The following is a 16,256-nucleotide window of genomic DNA, read 5'->3' as shown; positions in this document are numbered from 1 at the left end:
ACCCTTCTAATGGCCAACAAAAAGCAGTCTTCCATGATAAATACTTTAACCAGTAGCTGCAGGCTCAAAAGGTTGTAGAGTAATTTTTCCAACACAAAATTGAGATTCCAAGCAGGAGTAGGGGGTCTTATGTTCTTTGCCCAAAGGATGGGAAGATAAAGGAGGGTCACAGTCACAGTGAGCAGAAATGGCTGCAGCATGAACCTTTATCGAGGAGAAAGACAAACCCTTGTCCAATAACTCAGTAAGATATTGAAGAGAAACACTTAAATCAGGCTTGGAAACATCAAAGTCCTGCTCCAAAGAAAAATCTCCTCCATTTATCTCGTAAACTTTCCTTGTACTAGGCCTTCTGGCCTCCAAATAACATTCAAAACTTGTGAGACCCTCCAGGGTCTAAAACAGAATATGCCAGGCTGTGAGATGCAGAGACTGAATCTTGACATTGAGGAAGTGATTGCCCTCCTGAGACAAAAGATCGGAATCAAAGGCAGAGGCCATGGAGGCTCTAAACTCCTCAGTAGTGGGTAATCAGAATCATGGATGGCTTGTCTATTCTGGCCTTCAGGAGTACCTTGGGAATGAGAGGCAGAGGTGGAAAGCATAGACATGAAGATTGCTCCAACTGAATGATAGAGCATCCACCTTCCAAGCTGTGGGATGAAACATTTTGTGCAAAACTTTGGCAACTGGTAATTTAGTGGAGAAGCGAACAGATCTATGTCTGGAGTCCCCATAACACTGTCAACTTTTGAAACACATGAGGATCCAGTTTCGTGAGGATCCACAATTTGTCTGCTCAACACATCTGCTAAGGAGTTCTGTGCTCCTGGTAGAAACCTTGCCTGAAGATTGAGGTGTAAACTGAGAGCAGTCTCCCACAAAATCGCCTGCAAAGAGGCTACGAATGGGTTCCCCCTTGCTTGTTGATGTACCACATGACAGTAGTGTTGTCTGTTTGAATCAACACCTGTCCTGGGTGAAGTAAATCCCTGAAAGCCATCAATGCAAATTGAACTGCTAACATCTCCTTCAAGTTGATATGCAAATGTTGAAGTCTGACAGGCCACGTGTCTTGCACCCATTTTTCATTGAGGTGTGCTCCCCAAGCCTTGTCCGAGGCATCTGTCATTAGAATCTGACTCGCCTCTGGTCGGGTCTTGTTTAGGTGACATTCCTGAGCCCACCACAAAAATTCTTTCTGAATGCAAGGTATTATCAGAATGAGTGTCTAGATCTTGGTAGTGTTGTGTCCATACATTTTTGAGATACCATTGAAGCTTCCTCATATGCAGTTTGGCATTGGGAAGCACCAGAATACAAGATGCCATGAACCCCAAGGCTTGAAGGACTGTCCTTGCAGTCAGCCTGGACTGTAGAGACATTTGATAGAAATAAAGAGAAAGGCTTCTTTGTTTGTCCGGGGTCAAAAGGCCATCTGGGAAGCTGTATTCAGTCTCACACCCAGAATGTCCTGAGAGGGTACTAGACTGGACTTTGTTTCGTTCACAGAATACCCTAGGCATCTTAACACTACCATCACATACTGTAGATGATGAAGAAGTTCTTTGTGTTGTGCAATAATCAGGCAATCGTCCAAATAAGGATAAATCTGTATTCCTCTTAACCTGAAAAGGCAATCACTGGGGCCAGAACGCAATGCAGAGAACTGATAATGTAAATTTCCAGCCCGCGCAGGTACCTCCTGCAACTGGGCCTGATTGAAACATGAAGATAAGCCTCTTTGAGATCCAGAGTTACCATCCAGTGATCTTTTCCCAACAGAGGTAAACGTCAGCATTTTGAACTTTGGAATGTCGATAAGTGTTGAGGATAGATAAATCAAAATTGGTCTCCACGTGTTCCCTTTCTTTGGTACTAGAATAAAATCCTAGTCCCACTTCTGACAGAGGAACCGGCTGTATAGCTCCTATTTGAAGAAGTAAAGAAATCTTGTGAGCCTCTATCCTTATGCCTTTGAAAGGAGGCAATGTATGGAAATAGAACTTGTAGCCTCGGTTTATAATGTCCAATACCCATTTGTCCTGGGTGACTAAAAGCCAGTTTTGCTTGAAGAGTGCTAACTTTCCTCCCAAAGGAGCTGCCAGGCAAGAAGAATCTGGCAGCTGAAAATGCAGGTCATTGGGCCTGACCTGCAGATTGTGCAGGCGAACTCCAAGTTCTAGGCCTGAATGTGTGAGCTCTGCCCCTGCCACGTCTAGATCTACCCCTAGATTGAGAATCAGAAGAAGGGTAGGTCCACCCCTTAGTAGGCCAATTTCTACTAAACTTTGGAGGTTGCACCTGCAAAAATCTTTAACAGTCTGCATAGACTTAGCCTTGTCTTCCATTTTCTTCAAAACCGACTCCACAGGGGTACCAAACAAAACTTCAGACTGTAAAGGGGCATCCAGAATTCTAGTTTTAACATGCTCGGACAAATTCTGATCCTTAAGCCAGGCGTGCCTACGAAGAACTGAACCAGTGGCAGCCACCTAGAAGAGGCCTGTACAGCATCAAAACCACATTGCAAAGAATGCTTACCCACCTGTTCAGAGACATGTACTAAATCCTGCAATTCTTTACACTCTATGCCCTCTGCCAAAGCATCCACTTTAGATTTTAGCTGAGAAAGGAGGAAATTCTGATACTTCAACATATGAAACTGGCAATTTAAAGCCCTCATTGCTAAAGTAGAAGAGGTATACACCTTCTTACCCCATCTATCCAAAGCTCTAGCTTCCTTATCTAGAGGAACGATTCTTTACAACAGAGGCTCTAACACCCTTAGGCCCCTGACTAATAGTTTCTGGGTCCGCCCTAGGACTCTTATACAGATATTTATGAGCCTCAGGCACCCTGTAATATCTGTCGGTTTAACAGGAGGCAAAGAATCTGGATTAAGGGAAGCCTCCGAGAAAACATCTAGAACAACATCCAAAACAGGAGGTATAGTAAAACAAGAATTCCCTAAGCCTCTTCCGTGAATCAGAGAAATCCTGTCCTTCCCACTTAAAATGCTCCCTCATGGAATGCAGAGTTTCTGAAAATGAAAAATCCTCTGGAGGAGAAGCAGAAGGAGTGGAATCCTCTGCATCAGAATCCGAATAAGGAGGAAAATCTAGAATATCTTCAGCAGAAGACTCTGAGTCATCTGAGGCCTGATCCAAACTTTCCAACTCTGGCTCCACCCTGGGCCTCTTATCATGAGGGGGCATAGAACCTCTAATTAAGGTAATCAAATCTTCTGCCATTTTAAGCATGTGCTTTTTAGGCACAGACCCTGAAGTACCTGGAGGGACACCAGAGGAAGGCAAAACCGACCTGCCCTTAGAAGAAGCCTTAGAAATAGAAGCAGAAGGCCTAACCACCTTAGGCATAGCAGGGAGAACAGTAACTTGAGAGGCCCCTTCAGCCTGACCTGACTCCTGGGAGGCCACATCCTGCAAAATCAAAGTTTCCCCTGAGACTCAACAGAAACTTCAGCGGATCCACCTGCTCTACTGTAGCTTCTGCAGGCGAGGTCGAAGCGGCCGAATCAACCTGTCTAGGTTTCAATTTGTCTTTTTTATAGCTTATTAAACCTAGCACAAAACCGACACCAGACGTGGTCCGGTCCCAAACAAGGAATGCAAAGAGAGTGATAATCCCTATGCAGTATCTGTTTCCCACAAGAAATACAATTATTCACTTTTTCTGACATCCGGAATTAACTGAGGCAAGAAAAACAAAAATATTCCCAACTTGGTTTCGGTCTGAAACTTTCAGCGCTGCTTCTGCATCGGACCATGTGGCAAAAGACTGAGGATAGGTCATGATACCCTGACGCTCTGATGTCAGATCTGAGCCATGACCGCCAGCCTAATACTTTGGTATTCGGGCCGACGGAGGACAGCGGACTACCCATAAGTAAGGACTGCAGCAATGTGAGATGAAGAACATCTCACTGTACTGTGTCACCATGTGCTACACCCAAACTTTGACAGTACAAAACAATCAAATTCAGATCCAAATGCTCCTCTTCTACAAGTCCACTGACTTTTACTCCACATAGGTAACTTACTAAATTTTATAACTTCTTACATTTTTAACACCTTTCTTTTTTTTTTACACCCCCCTTAAATCACAATTAAAGTCCCCTGCAATAATAATGTTCATGTTAAACATTTAATCTAATATTTGATTATTCAGATTATCTTTCCTTTTCATGTGCATATGCATATAATGCTATAATTATGTAAACATGTTTACTCCACCTCACATCCACAACAGTTAACCTTTCCATCCTTACTAATATTACATCTAATATTTTTACTGCTTTTTTACACAATACAAACACTCCAGAACATTAAGTTCCTAAATTCAGCATTATTTTTCCACCTAACTATATTCTGTTTGCAATCTTTCTGCACGTCCACTTTAAAAATAATATCTAATCCACATTTAGCACACCAATTCAGTAGCCCCATCCTTCTTACTATTAATACTATTCACACTTACTATAAGCACTCTGAAATTATTACTTTTCCTTCTTTTTAAATATTTTACATTTTCAATTTTTTATTAATTTCCCGGCTGAATATTTTTCCAAGTTTAGGTACAACTATTCCTTAATCCTCAGAATCACTATTTTCATTAATTGAAACACACACAAAATTACTGATTACCTTTCTTTTTAATCTTTGCTGATGAATTTTTATATCTTCCTTTCCTCACCCTTACCCTAGCATTTATCAAATTTCCTTCCCCAACATGCTTTACATTCCTTCACAAACATCTGACTTATCAGTTTCAATTTCTTCTTTTCAAAACTCTCAGTACAGGTGCCTCCATCCTCCTGAAATATAACATTTTTATCCAAGTCATCTTTTATTACTTCATCTTCTTTTTCATTTACATCTTTCCCCTACTTTCTCATTACTTTCAGACATTACAATACGTTCATCATCATGCTCAACATTATCTTTCTTTTCTTTTTACAATCAAAACAAAAAAGCCCTTCTCTTTTACATATTATATATTCCTTTTTTACATTTATTCATCTCCCACATTGACAACATATTTTTGTACACTCATTTATCATACTGGAATCCCCACAAAAAAAAATACGTGTTTGGCTGTCCCATATACCTAATTCTTACTCTTTTACCATATACATATATAACACTTAGTAAATGCTTTATCACATCTTCATATTTTAAAATAACATCCACTTCCCACCCCCATTCCAAACACTCCTCTCATCTTTAACTTTCACAATATCTGAAAGTGAAGAACACAACTAAAAAATAATTTTTAATATCTTTTAACTCAAATTTCATCAGTATGAAACTGAACAAACACATTTTCTAATCAAGTCTCTGGCCCGAAAAAATATAAATTAATTCCATGGGTAACAGTCCTTTTTTTCATAATTAAAAACCTTTTCATTAAGTCTTAATTCTCAAATGTTAAGTCACAAAATGTCTCTTTCCCCAAATGAATCAAAGATCTAATGTCTTTTACTTCAGAAACAAAATGTAACACTAAATTATCCACACAAAATATCTGCAATTTCTTCTTTCTTATCTGAACAAGCTCTATTTTTTTTCTTTTTAATAAGGTTTACTACCTTTTGGTCTTCCAAATGGATCAGCATACGATTTTCCAGACTGCACCAAACTGTAATCTTATGTTCATCCAACTCATGACTCACTTCCTTTCCACTCAACTCATTGTTCATTCTGAAAACCTTTCCACTCACTTTTCAACAGTTTTCGTTCCAATTGACAGAACCACACTGCTATCCCCAAAAGAAAAATTCTCTTCTCCCTCCATCACAGCATTTCTCCTAGCTGCCACACAAGGAACACAAGCAGAAGTGCAATGGTAAATACTTTACCTTTCACAATAAAATAAGTATTGGAAATTTCCCAGTGCCCTGACCAGATTTCCCATAGACAGTTACTACCTTGGGTCTTCTCTGAAGATGAGCCACTAGCCTAGACGGACTAAAACAATAAAATGACAGAATGATATATTAATAAATAAATGAAGTAATTAAAGTGTTAAATCCACTGCAGGGGAACTCTTCAAAGCAAGACAGCCAGCATTGATTCAACAATGGAATTAAACACAAAGAAAACAGCACTGTTAGTCACAACTGCATTGAAAGCAGATGAGACACCCTGAAATCTAAAAATTTCTTGACCCTGTCTTAAGGGTCTTTGCATAATAGTGAACAGTCAAATGACATTGTTTAATCTCTCTTTAGGTTTAGCTATACGCTTACTTTTACAAAACCAAGCACAGCTTCTCTCTGAATCTGTTTAGTCCTCATTCTCTCCTCTTCATACTGCAAGGCGGCAAGCTGTGCTTCTCTCCTAGTACGTTCCACCATTTGTTCCCTTCTCCGCTGCCAGTCCAGATAAGAGCTACTGCCAGCAGGCAACATCTGAACAATGTAAACACAAATCAAAAGAGAGAGATAAGCATCAAGCCCCCCAAGCAAGGCAAAAGAATGCAAGAAATACAAGCTGAAGAAAAAGGAATGAGTGCATGATCACTGGTTCCCTTACCTGCAGTACAAGCAGTAAAAGCAATTAATACCATGACAAACACATACAGCTGTCTTCTAAGGAAAAATATACTGATTATAAATAAGCATCATCGCCCAAACTGCAAAAAAGTACTGCCAGCGATATAAAACAGTCTGCCCACTAGTATAACACTGGATTTCCATTAAGCCACAAAGCAAGAAAGAGGAATGCAAGCAATATGAGATGAAGAAAAAGGAATGTGTGCAAGCTCATTTACTTCATCAACTGCCATGCAAGCAGCAAACACAATCACATGTGAAACACAACCAACCATTCTTCCATCAAATATTCTCAATATATATGAAATTATTTAAAACACCACTGTAGCATCCAAATATCCAACCAATGGTCAGGGAAGCCAACGCAAGTATGTAAAAAACACTAGTACTTTATTAGGTGAGTGCTTTCATGGTGTGGAAATACCACTTCTTCAGACCTTCAACATCCATTAACAGTGTATTGCTTCATATATATTCATTGTTAACACTCTAGAGCCTATCACAATCCATAGGCAGTTATTTGCTGTTTAAATCTTTAAAGCTACACATTCCTAATTGTTGTAGAAAGCCTTACTACTTAAATACATTAAAAATATTACATAGATACAAAAACAATATCTATCATGGCTATTAACCATGAATAAAATACATCTACATAATAAAATCTAACAATAAAAGTTCAGTTTGCATAGTATTTTCTTTAACAATTTATGCATGCTTTTGTGTTATTGTTTTGGTGAAACACACAGTATACTTATGCTTTGTGTATGTTTCAACTTCCTAAGCTAGTGTAAAAATTTATTCCTTAAAATTGGCCTAATAGGCACCGTATCATTCAAGCCTTTACCTCTATTCATTTGTAACCCTATTATCCAGCGTGTCTCTGATGTCTCTGTACTATTAATTATATCCCCTCCACTCTCATTTTCATTGACCTTCTCTATGAACAGAGTGAGAGGGGAGGGGATACAATTAATAGGACAGAGACATGGTGGATAATGGGTGCCTATTAGGCCAATTGTAAGGAATAGATCTTTACACTAGCTTAGGAAGTTGAAACATACACAAAGCAAAAGTACACTGTATGTATACTCTGAGGAGGTTTGAGAGACTAAGGAACCAGAGGAAGGGAGAAGGGTGTTATCAGTACAACCACAATCGGTAAAACAACAAGAGGGCACGGGGAGAACGAAAGTGAATTTTACTCACAGCAGGAATTGATAGATGATGTAGCACCTTACAAGATTACCTAACAGAAATGGCAATTTCAAAATATATAATCATAGTAGTACAGATATATGTGAGCCAGTGGCAGATTTATTTGAGAGGCCTGTCCTTTGTACCTAACAAAAATACCACAATAGATGAAGTCCTAATCGATTTAAAATTATATACCAGGAAGCTTAATTTTGACTTATACTTCAAGGGAACTAAAATGGTATCAGAATCAAAAATATATGTAGAAAAACAAGTGTATTTAACCCCCCCCCACACTACACACCACTGTTCAAATCTTTGAAAAAATGTGTGAGAAAGATATCAGGAACATGTTGAATTCCAATAGAAATGTTAGAGAGAAAGCACATAACATCACTAAGGAAGAAATGGGCTTATTAAAGGACATTTGCAGTAATGCTGCCATCAAGGTAATGAAACTTGATAAGGGAGGGGGTTTAGTTATGAATCAAAATAGCTATGTAAATAAGATGTTAACTATTTTATATACAGATACTAACAATGAAATTAGTGTAAATGAGAAAAATATAGCTTATATATATTGGAAGAACTGGTGTTGAACCATGACAGCACAGAAGATGAGCATTCATTCATGGTAGTAAAGCATCCAAGAATACCTACAATTTTGGGAGTCCTGAAAATACACAAAAATCTTCGGGACCCCCCCTCTTAGACCTATAGTGGATGCAAGAGCCTCCAAAACTTACCCTACTGCTAGATTTGTACATAGTCAATTAAAAAATGTATTGAAAGAATGTTCCTGGATTTTAAAGGATTCATGGGATTAAGTAAAATCACTAATGATAAATATTGTGATGACTTACCTTTTGCCACAATTGATAAGAGATTTATTTTCCACAATACCACATGATACTGGAATTGAGTGGTTTTATGGTTTCCTTTGTCAATATACTAATATAATACATGAGCGTATCCTTACTATTAGAACCCTGATGGAGCTGGTCCTAGAGACCAGCATTATTATTTTTGAAGGGCAATTATTTAGACAATGTAAGGGGGGTAGCTATGGGGGCAGCGTGCGCCCCCATTTTTGCTAATACTGTATTGGCATTTTGGGAGAAAGAGATTGTGTTCAAAAGTATATTTACTGAATATTGGACATTCTATGGTCGTTTCTTGGACAACATAATTATTTTTTGGAAAGGAAGTGAGGGGGAATTGAACACGTTTCTGGAATTTATAGGTAAGAGTACTGACTTTTTAGAACTTACAAGCACTATTACGTGATACCACTCACTACTTGAATATTACTATACAAAAAACACATGAGCACTAAGCAATTTACGTCCAATATATTCAGAAAACCTATGTATTCCAACACTCTCCTACACTTTGATAGCTGCCACCCATTGTCCCAAAAGAAATCCTTAGTAAAAGGACTGGGAGTAAGGATAGCTAAAATGATATCAGAACATGAAGAATTTCTGTGTCAGCTGAACATCTTAAAAAATATTTTGATTAAAAGAGGATATCCTGGAATATTTGTGGATAGAATATTTGAGGAAGTGGTGATGAAAAGAGAGAATGGACACTTTATTCCCTTGTTAAGGAAAGGATGTAGTAGTTGCACAAAAACGCGGGAACTGTTGCAATAAATCAGGCATTTTTAGATTTAATAACCAGTTCTATGACATTAGAAGTATTTTAGCACATAATTGGAATATTTTCAGTGTGAACCAGGATTATTTAGATCTGGTAGGTGCATCTCCCAAAACAGTTTACAAGAAGGATACCAGCCTTAAAAACATGACTGAAATACACAAGAAGACAGATACAAAAATGGGGGGAGGGGTGTGGTAAAATGTGGATTCTGCATGTAATGTAAAGATATTTTGGAGGGCAAAGAGGTATGTATACCCAACTATGGGAGATATGTAGTACGGAATAAGTTCACCTGTAGCAGTAAGGGAGTTATATATTTAGCAATGTGGTCCATGTGTTCTTGTTTCTATATAGGAAAAACTATTAATGCACTAAGAACTAGAATTTACCAACATAATTATGATATTAACAAGAATGATCTAAAAAATGCCTTAGCTGCCCATATTCCTCTTCATCCAGGACACGGTTTTAGGTTTACTTCATAGATTAGGTTACCTTAGGGGAGAGGGGGGGACCCATGAACGAATACTTAGAATTGAAAGAACTCAGATGGCAAATGACAACTAATGCCTCTGAGGCCCTGGGTCTTAACAGTGCTACTTTCATAAGTTCTATTTTAAAATTAAAGGCAGAATTTTATATGCAGGATTTTCATGTGTGCAGATATTCAATTGTTTTTATGCTGTTGGGTTTTATGTAAAGCAAATAATAGGACGTCATGTAATGTAATACTTTTACAAGATGATATATGTATTCATTTATTTTTTCATTACTGTATAAGGAGGAAGTGGTGTCATTAAATGCAATCAAGGGAATGTAAAAAGGGTGGGGTTGCTTGTACGAGTGGTATTCTGATCAAGTTTCTAATTTGAGACAAAAGCGCTCACTCAATAAATTGCGTGTAGATTACTGACTTCTATTTGGCTTTTTTTTTAACAAACCCAGACTAGTTTGGATCCAGGGATTATAAATAAAAACATATGTAGCTTACAAGTTCCAGAATGATGTGCTTCATTACTTTACAAATCAGGCTGGTGAGGTTTATCGGTCTTTACTTGCCAGTACCACTGGCGACTCCACCCCTGTGAACTGGGGATGACCACGGCTATTCTCCACATCTTCTGCACAAAGGCAGTTTTGAATGCTGAGGATGAAGAGATTTAGAAGCAAGCTGGTAAGACTGCACTTTATACAGACAAGAAAGTAGCCTGGCACATTTTTTGGACCCATAGAACTAGGGTCTTTTAGCTCTGGACAGTACTCCTGATCTAGGATGATTTGCGGGATGGGTACAAACAAAATGGCATGCAGGGAAAAGTTTGCAGGAGTTCAGGGGATATTTTTTTAAACAAGAAACATCTTTATTAAATTATCACTTATGACATAGATTATCATACATTTACATAAATGAAAGCAAACCATATTGACATATTTTCACCTAGAATCTATGCAGTCATTATCAAACATTACAAAGCTCTAAGATCCTAAATCGTCTAGACTTGGCTGCATATTTGGTAGACATAAATATTTCTTTCCATATTCTTTGTGAAGTGATTATCCATTCACTCTTCCTAATCCTTTCTAACCACCTCTGATTGATGCTGTGATGCCCCAGCACTGGCCCAGTAATCAAGGAGCCTCAATCATCATCACTAGCACCAGTGGGGAACATATATTGGGAGGATGACAGGTACACACAATATTTCCAGATGTAGCTCTCTGCATCAAGTGCAATTGTCCTTAAGAGCACACAGAGACCACAGTCAGTCTGGGGCTGGTTTCTCCCTCTTTCTCCAGATCCCCATTAAGACTCCCCACTGGCACAACTATAGAGTTGAGATATTAGTTGAGATATCAGCTGAGGGGCCAAACCAAAACCTCCACCACCCTCTCTGTCCAACCAGTGCTTCATGTCCCTGCCCAAGTAGCTGACTCGCACACTGTTTGAAGTTTGATTTATACACGCACACAAAACTGAGAAAGACTGGCACAGGTTTACTAGCTATGCTCCCTTCTGCCCAGATTATAAGATAGTTGTTACTGCCACCAGTCACCTCTTTATCAGCTACTTTAAGACTCTTAACAAAGGGTGTCCAATCTTAATGTGTAATGTTACTATCAATATAAACCAAGAGCATGACTATTAGGAGTGGCCTACAAATGCCACCAAATAAATATGTTAAGGACTCACAGTGCTTAAATATGTCTAGACAGACCAGCCACAATGAAAGGTTTAAATGTATTTAATAATAATAAATAAAGGAACAATACAAGACAACACTAAATATACATTTATAGTACGCTGTCAGGTCAAAGACAGAATATAGAATGCAGTCTCTCTCTCTCTAAGGAATTTCTTAACTTAACATCTCAAATATTACTGTTAGGAGAGCTTGCAGAATGACATAATTTCTTCTCATCTGACTCTATCCCAGGTAAACCCCTCACTGCTGAAAGCTAGCAGTATTTAGCATCTACCTGTGAAAATACATACACAAGGGCTTTTTCTCAGATCTTTGCAGATCCTGGATGTCATAAAACAATAAAACACTTCCAAAACAATATATAAAATAACACTTTAAGCTACATCCCCTCCAGGTTTAAATGAGAATCTCTCTCTCTTGTACCCCTGTTGAAACTAAGGGCAGCTAAATTATAGGATTATATAACAAGGTACTAGCTGCCCATGTGCATTTGATGCTTTTCCTTTTCTTTCACATTTTTAATGCAATTTTAACTTTAACCACTAGAGTGTACTAAAAAAAAATACTTTTATTTTAATACAAATAGTTTTATTTAAGTTACTTAAGTTATCCAAGATATTTAAGCATTTTATGGTTTTATAAATTGATGTGATGTATTTTTAAGTTTGTAAAATGTATACCATGTTTTTTTTAATATTTATGAACATTTTATACAAAGTTTTATTGTTAGTAGCGTTTTTTCTGCAAGCAAGGTTTTAACATGAATATTCATGAGGACTAATGATGTTTTAAACTGGATGAATTTTATTGGATAATTAACCTCCTAGAAGATTATAAAAGGCATTAATTGTTCTCTGACCCACATCTGATGAAGTGATTCAAACGAAAATTGCTTAAATTAAAGTTGGATTTTAAAAGAATTCTGGCTGATTCTTGGTCCTGTGGTGCCTTGGATGGTCTTACTAGTTTCTTTTGGTACCTGGTGGCTGTTTTTTCGAACTTCCAAAACAATACAGAAAACTTCTTTAGTACAGACATTATGTCTCCTGCTGCACTGAACCTGAAAGATAACATCTTTTTATTGCATGGTCATAAAGTAATTTAGTTTCAGCTATTTTTCTGAAGTTCACCTCCTATGTCCCAGTTGCCGCTGTTAAAATATGCACATTTAAATAGTTATTTAAATAGTTATAATAGTGTATGTACATTTCTGTTCTATTCCAGTAGGGTACACTATATATAATTTCAAACAACCCTTTGCAAAATACCTCTTCAGCACCATCAAACTTTATGTGACATATTACAGCTCTAATACATTTGTAACACAAACATCTTATATAAATCATGTTAATATTCACAAATGACATATGATCATTTACAAAATTCCAGCTAGCTGGGCTGGTAGTACCTCCTTTGTCACAGATGCCTATAGTTATCATGCAGTATTTTATATGTCCTACTAATTATCTATTTTTTTATCAGCAGCTTCTGCTCTAGATTCTACTAAAAACTCTACCAGTGGTGATCTTTCACTTAAGATTCCCCTATTTTTGTCTCTCTGCCTATACTCTGATATCAAACCTTGATATAGTCCAAATGAATTATTTGCCTCTAATTATTTGCTCTCAATACCTTGGTTCCTTTGTCAGTTTTCCCAAGGAAATTCCAGCCTCCTCTTGCCTCTTTCACTGTATCACTAATTGCAGTCATCCCTAACTGCAAAATCTCCTTTCTCCATCCCACTACTGGCTTAGTTCTTAGAATACTTTCCTCTTCTTTATAAATATAATACTCTGTATGGTTACTGTTATTTTCCTCAAGGAGCTGCACCCAAAATCCCAGTCTCTCCTTGTTTCTTGAGCTTTACCCATGTTTCATTATCATCCCTTTCCACTTTGAATTACAGCTTTCTGTGCTATGTATAGGAGCTTTAACTGTTTAGCTCTGAAATACCCCTTCAAATCAGGTCCCAACTACCCTGTTCTATTGAAAGGATCGACTTATCCCATTTGCCTTCCACTTCCAGATAAAATCCTTCAACTGTTTACTAACAGTTATCCACAACTTCTCTGGCTGATAAAAATATGCCTGACCTGTGTAAAAAGTAAGAGGACTAAACATTTTCATTGCTTGTATCTTGCTATCCATAAAACAGAGCTTCCAATTTCTCATTTTTTTGTATTGTCTTTAGCTTAGTCTCTTCCTACATATCCTTGGCTACAAAACAGAATCCTTTTTAATCCATACTTTTAAGTACTTCAGTTTATGATGTTCCCATAAATAAAGCTGTTTCTGTGTCCCTGTCCAAAGCAGGAAGACATCGTCCACAAAATGGACATAGTAACCCAGGTACCCCCCTCCATAAATGGTTTGCCTTGAATATTGCCTGATCCTCCCAATATGCCAGCACTATGTTGGCATATGAGTTTGTGCAGGGGGTGCCCATGGCCAACCCCCTGCTCTGACGATAGAAGCAATTATGACACACAAAAATACTGTTGCTCAACACACAGTCTAACAGTAAACATACACGGTTAATATAAGTTTGATTCAAGACTTGTACTTGTTTTTACATATTGGGCAAACCATTTACGGAGAGGGTACTTGAGTTACTATGTCCGTTTTGTGGAGGATGTCTTTCTGCTTTGGACAGGGACACAGGAACAGCTTTATGAGTTTGTTACCTACCTGGAAAGCACCACTGATTTTTTTGAGGTTTAGTATTTCACTCTCGGATACTATAGATTTATTGGATGTGGGAGTGATGAAAAACACAGAGCAACAGACTTGAGACTATGCTATATAGGAAGGAATGCTGGAGAAATACTCTCCTAGCCTATGATAGTATGCACCCCAGATATACATTTAACAATATTTCTCAGGGACAATTTTTTCAAAAATCTAGGTTATGTACCAATGATGAGACATATAGACAGAAGTTTGCAGAATTGATGGTGAACTTGAAAGCAAGGTGATATAATACAGCGGGCATTTAATACAAGTAAAGAAGAGAGGCTGAACAAAGCAAAACCCTGGTTTTCTGGAAATGTACAGGTGCATGACAGGGAGACTGATATAAGCAGGCAGCCCCCTACGAGTTACTTTGAATTACAGTAACAATGTAGGAGGCATATGTGACATTGTTCACCAAAACTGGAAAATCGTGTTAACTGATGATAGAGTGAAGGCATTAATAACTCAGAAACCCACATTTTGTTTCAAATGTAGTAAGAATTTAAAGGATATGCTCTGTACAGACCAAAAGGTGGTTAGGAATCCTGTCATGTGGTGACAAGGGACATTCTCCTCTAGACATTGCAAAGCTTGCCAATATATTAGACATAACACATTCATTCATCCACTGTCTGGAAAAAGCTATTCATTGAAACAATATGCTGATTGTTTGACCAGCAATATTATATACTTGGCTGACTGTATGCAATGTTGTTCATTTTATGTCGGTAAAACGAATTGTAGATTGAAAGACAAGGTGTTACAACATATGTCAGCTATACGTACAGCCAATACACATAATGCCCTGTATCAGCATGTAAAGCAGTACCCTGGGCATGTATTTTCTTTTACGGTTTTGCAGGTTACTCATCCAACCAGGAGGGGGGATGAATTGAGAAATATAACAGAATGTAGTGAAACTAGATGGATAATCAATCTGGGTGCTGATAGAGCACCTGGCTTGAATAGTGTCATTCTTATTAAGCCTTTTTTAAAAAAGAGGAGAACTTTTTATTGAGTCTTTGATTGGCTGTTATGCATTTTAAAAGGTGTTCATAACTTTTGTGTGTTGTCTGAAGAAGGGTTTTTTAAACTTGAAAGTGCTAACCTACTGCATTTTATTAAACTACTGTTTTTTATCAGCATGGTGGTCCGGATCATCTGTTTTTGCTGTAGGATTAATAAATACACATGACTTGTAGCAGCAGGATCAATAAACACAGAGTTGTTTCACACATACAGGACTTGCAGATAAATAAAATACACAGTTTGGTACAGACTTGCATCGGGATAAATAAATACACAGTTCATTCAAACGTTCGGACGTAATATAGCCCAGCAAAACATCACACACACAGGACTTGCAGCAGGATAAATATAACTCAGCAGGATAAATATAAAATCGTTCTGAATGGAGCAGCCCAGCAAAAGCTTGCAGCAGGATAAATATAAAATACACACACCTGACATTACACAGTTCACTCAAGTAATTCAAACATATGGACTTAATACATAGTTTGCTGTGAATGGAGCGGGCGGCCCAGCAAAATATCACACACAGAGCTCTGAATAGATGGATTTGAATGGACTTGCAACAAATACACAGTTCCTCTTTTCTTACTTCCTGGAGGATGAGCCCACATGGGTGGACCCTGCAAAGTGTAAACTGTGCACATTCCCTCTAAAACAGTTCAAACTAAATCTCTGACCGAGGCTAAGTACGGGCAGTAGCTGATGTCATCATGCATGACCCTGTAGGCTGGTGATGCGTGGTGATGTCAGTCAAATTTAAAGTTGTACTACAAAAAAAAAAAGGGAATTAAAAAGGCCACTTAGGAATTCGTGGCACCCCATTATTTTGCCCTCAAAACCGGTAAATACCA

The 16,256-nt window shown here is 37.9% G+C and overlaps 1 protein-coding gene across 5 annotated transcripts in view; it reads right to left on the bottom strand.

The window, feature by feature from the left end:
- LRCH3 (leucine rich repeats and calponin homology domain containing 3) overlaps positions 1 to 16,256 on the bottom strand; it is a 3,082,729-nt gene that overhangs the window by 1,170,440 nt on the left and 1,896,033 nt on the right. For 3 of the 5 annotated variants that reach the window (XM_044070695.1, XM_044070696.1, XM_044070697.1), the window contains exon 13: positions 6,272 to 6,433. The exons of the other annotated variants lie outside the window; for them this stretch is intronic. In XM_044070695.1, the coding sequence (XP_043926630.1) occupies positions 6,272 to 6,433 (162 nt within the window). The remainder of the gene's footprint in view (positions 1 to 6,271; positions 6,434 to 16,256) is intronic. 5 annotated transcript variants of the gene reach the window in all.

The sequence above is a fragment of the Protopterus annectens genome, chromosome 4.part1, assembly GCF_019279795.1.
Source record: "Protopterus annectens isolate FY-2018-M chromosome 4.part1, PAN1.0, whole genome shotgun sequence".
Classification (NCBI taxonomy): Eukaryota; Metazoa; Chordata; order Ceratodontiformes; family Protopteridae; genus Protopterus; species Protopterus annectens.
The sequence above is the reverse complement of the archived record's forward strand: the minus strand, read 5'-3'. Positions and strand labels throughout refer to the sequence as shown.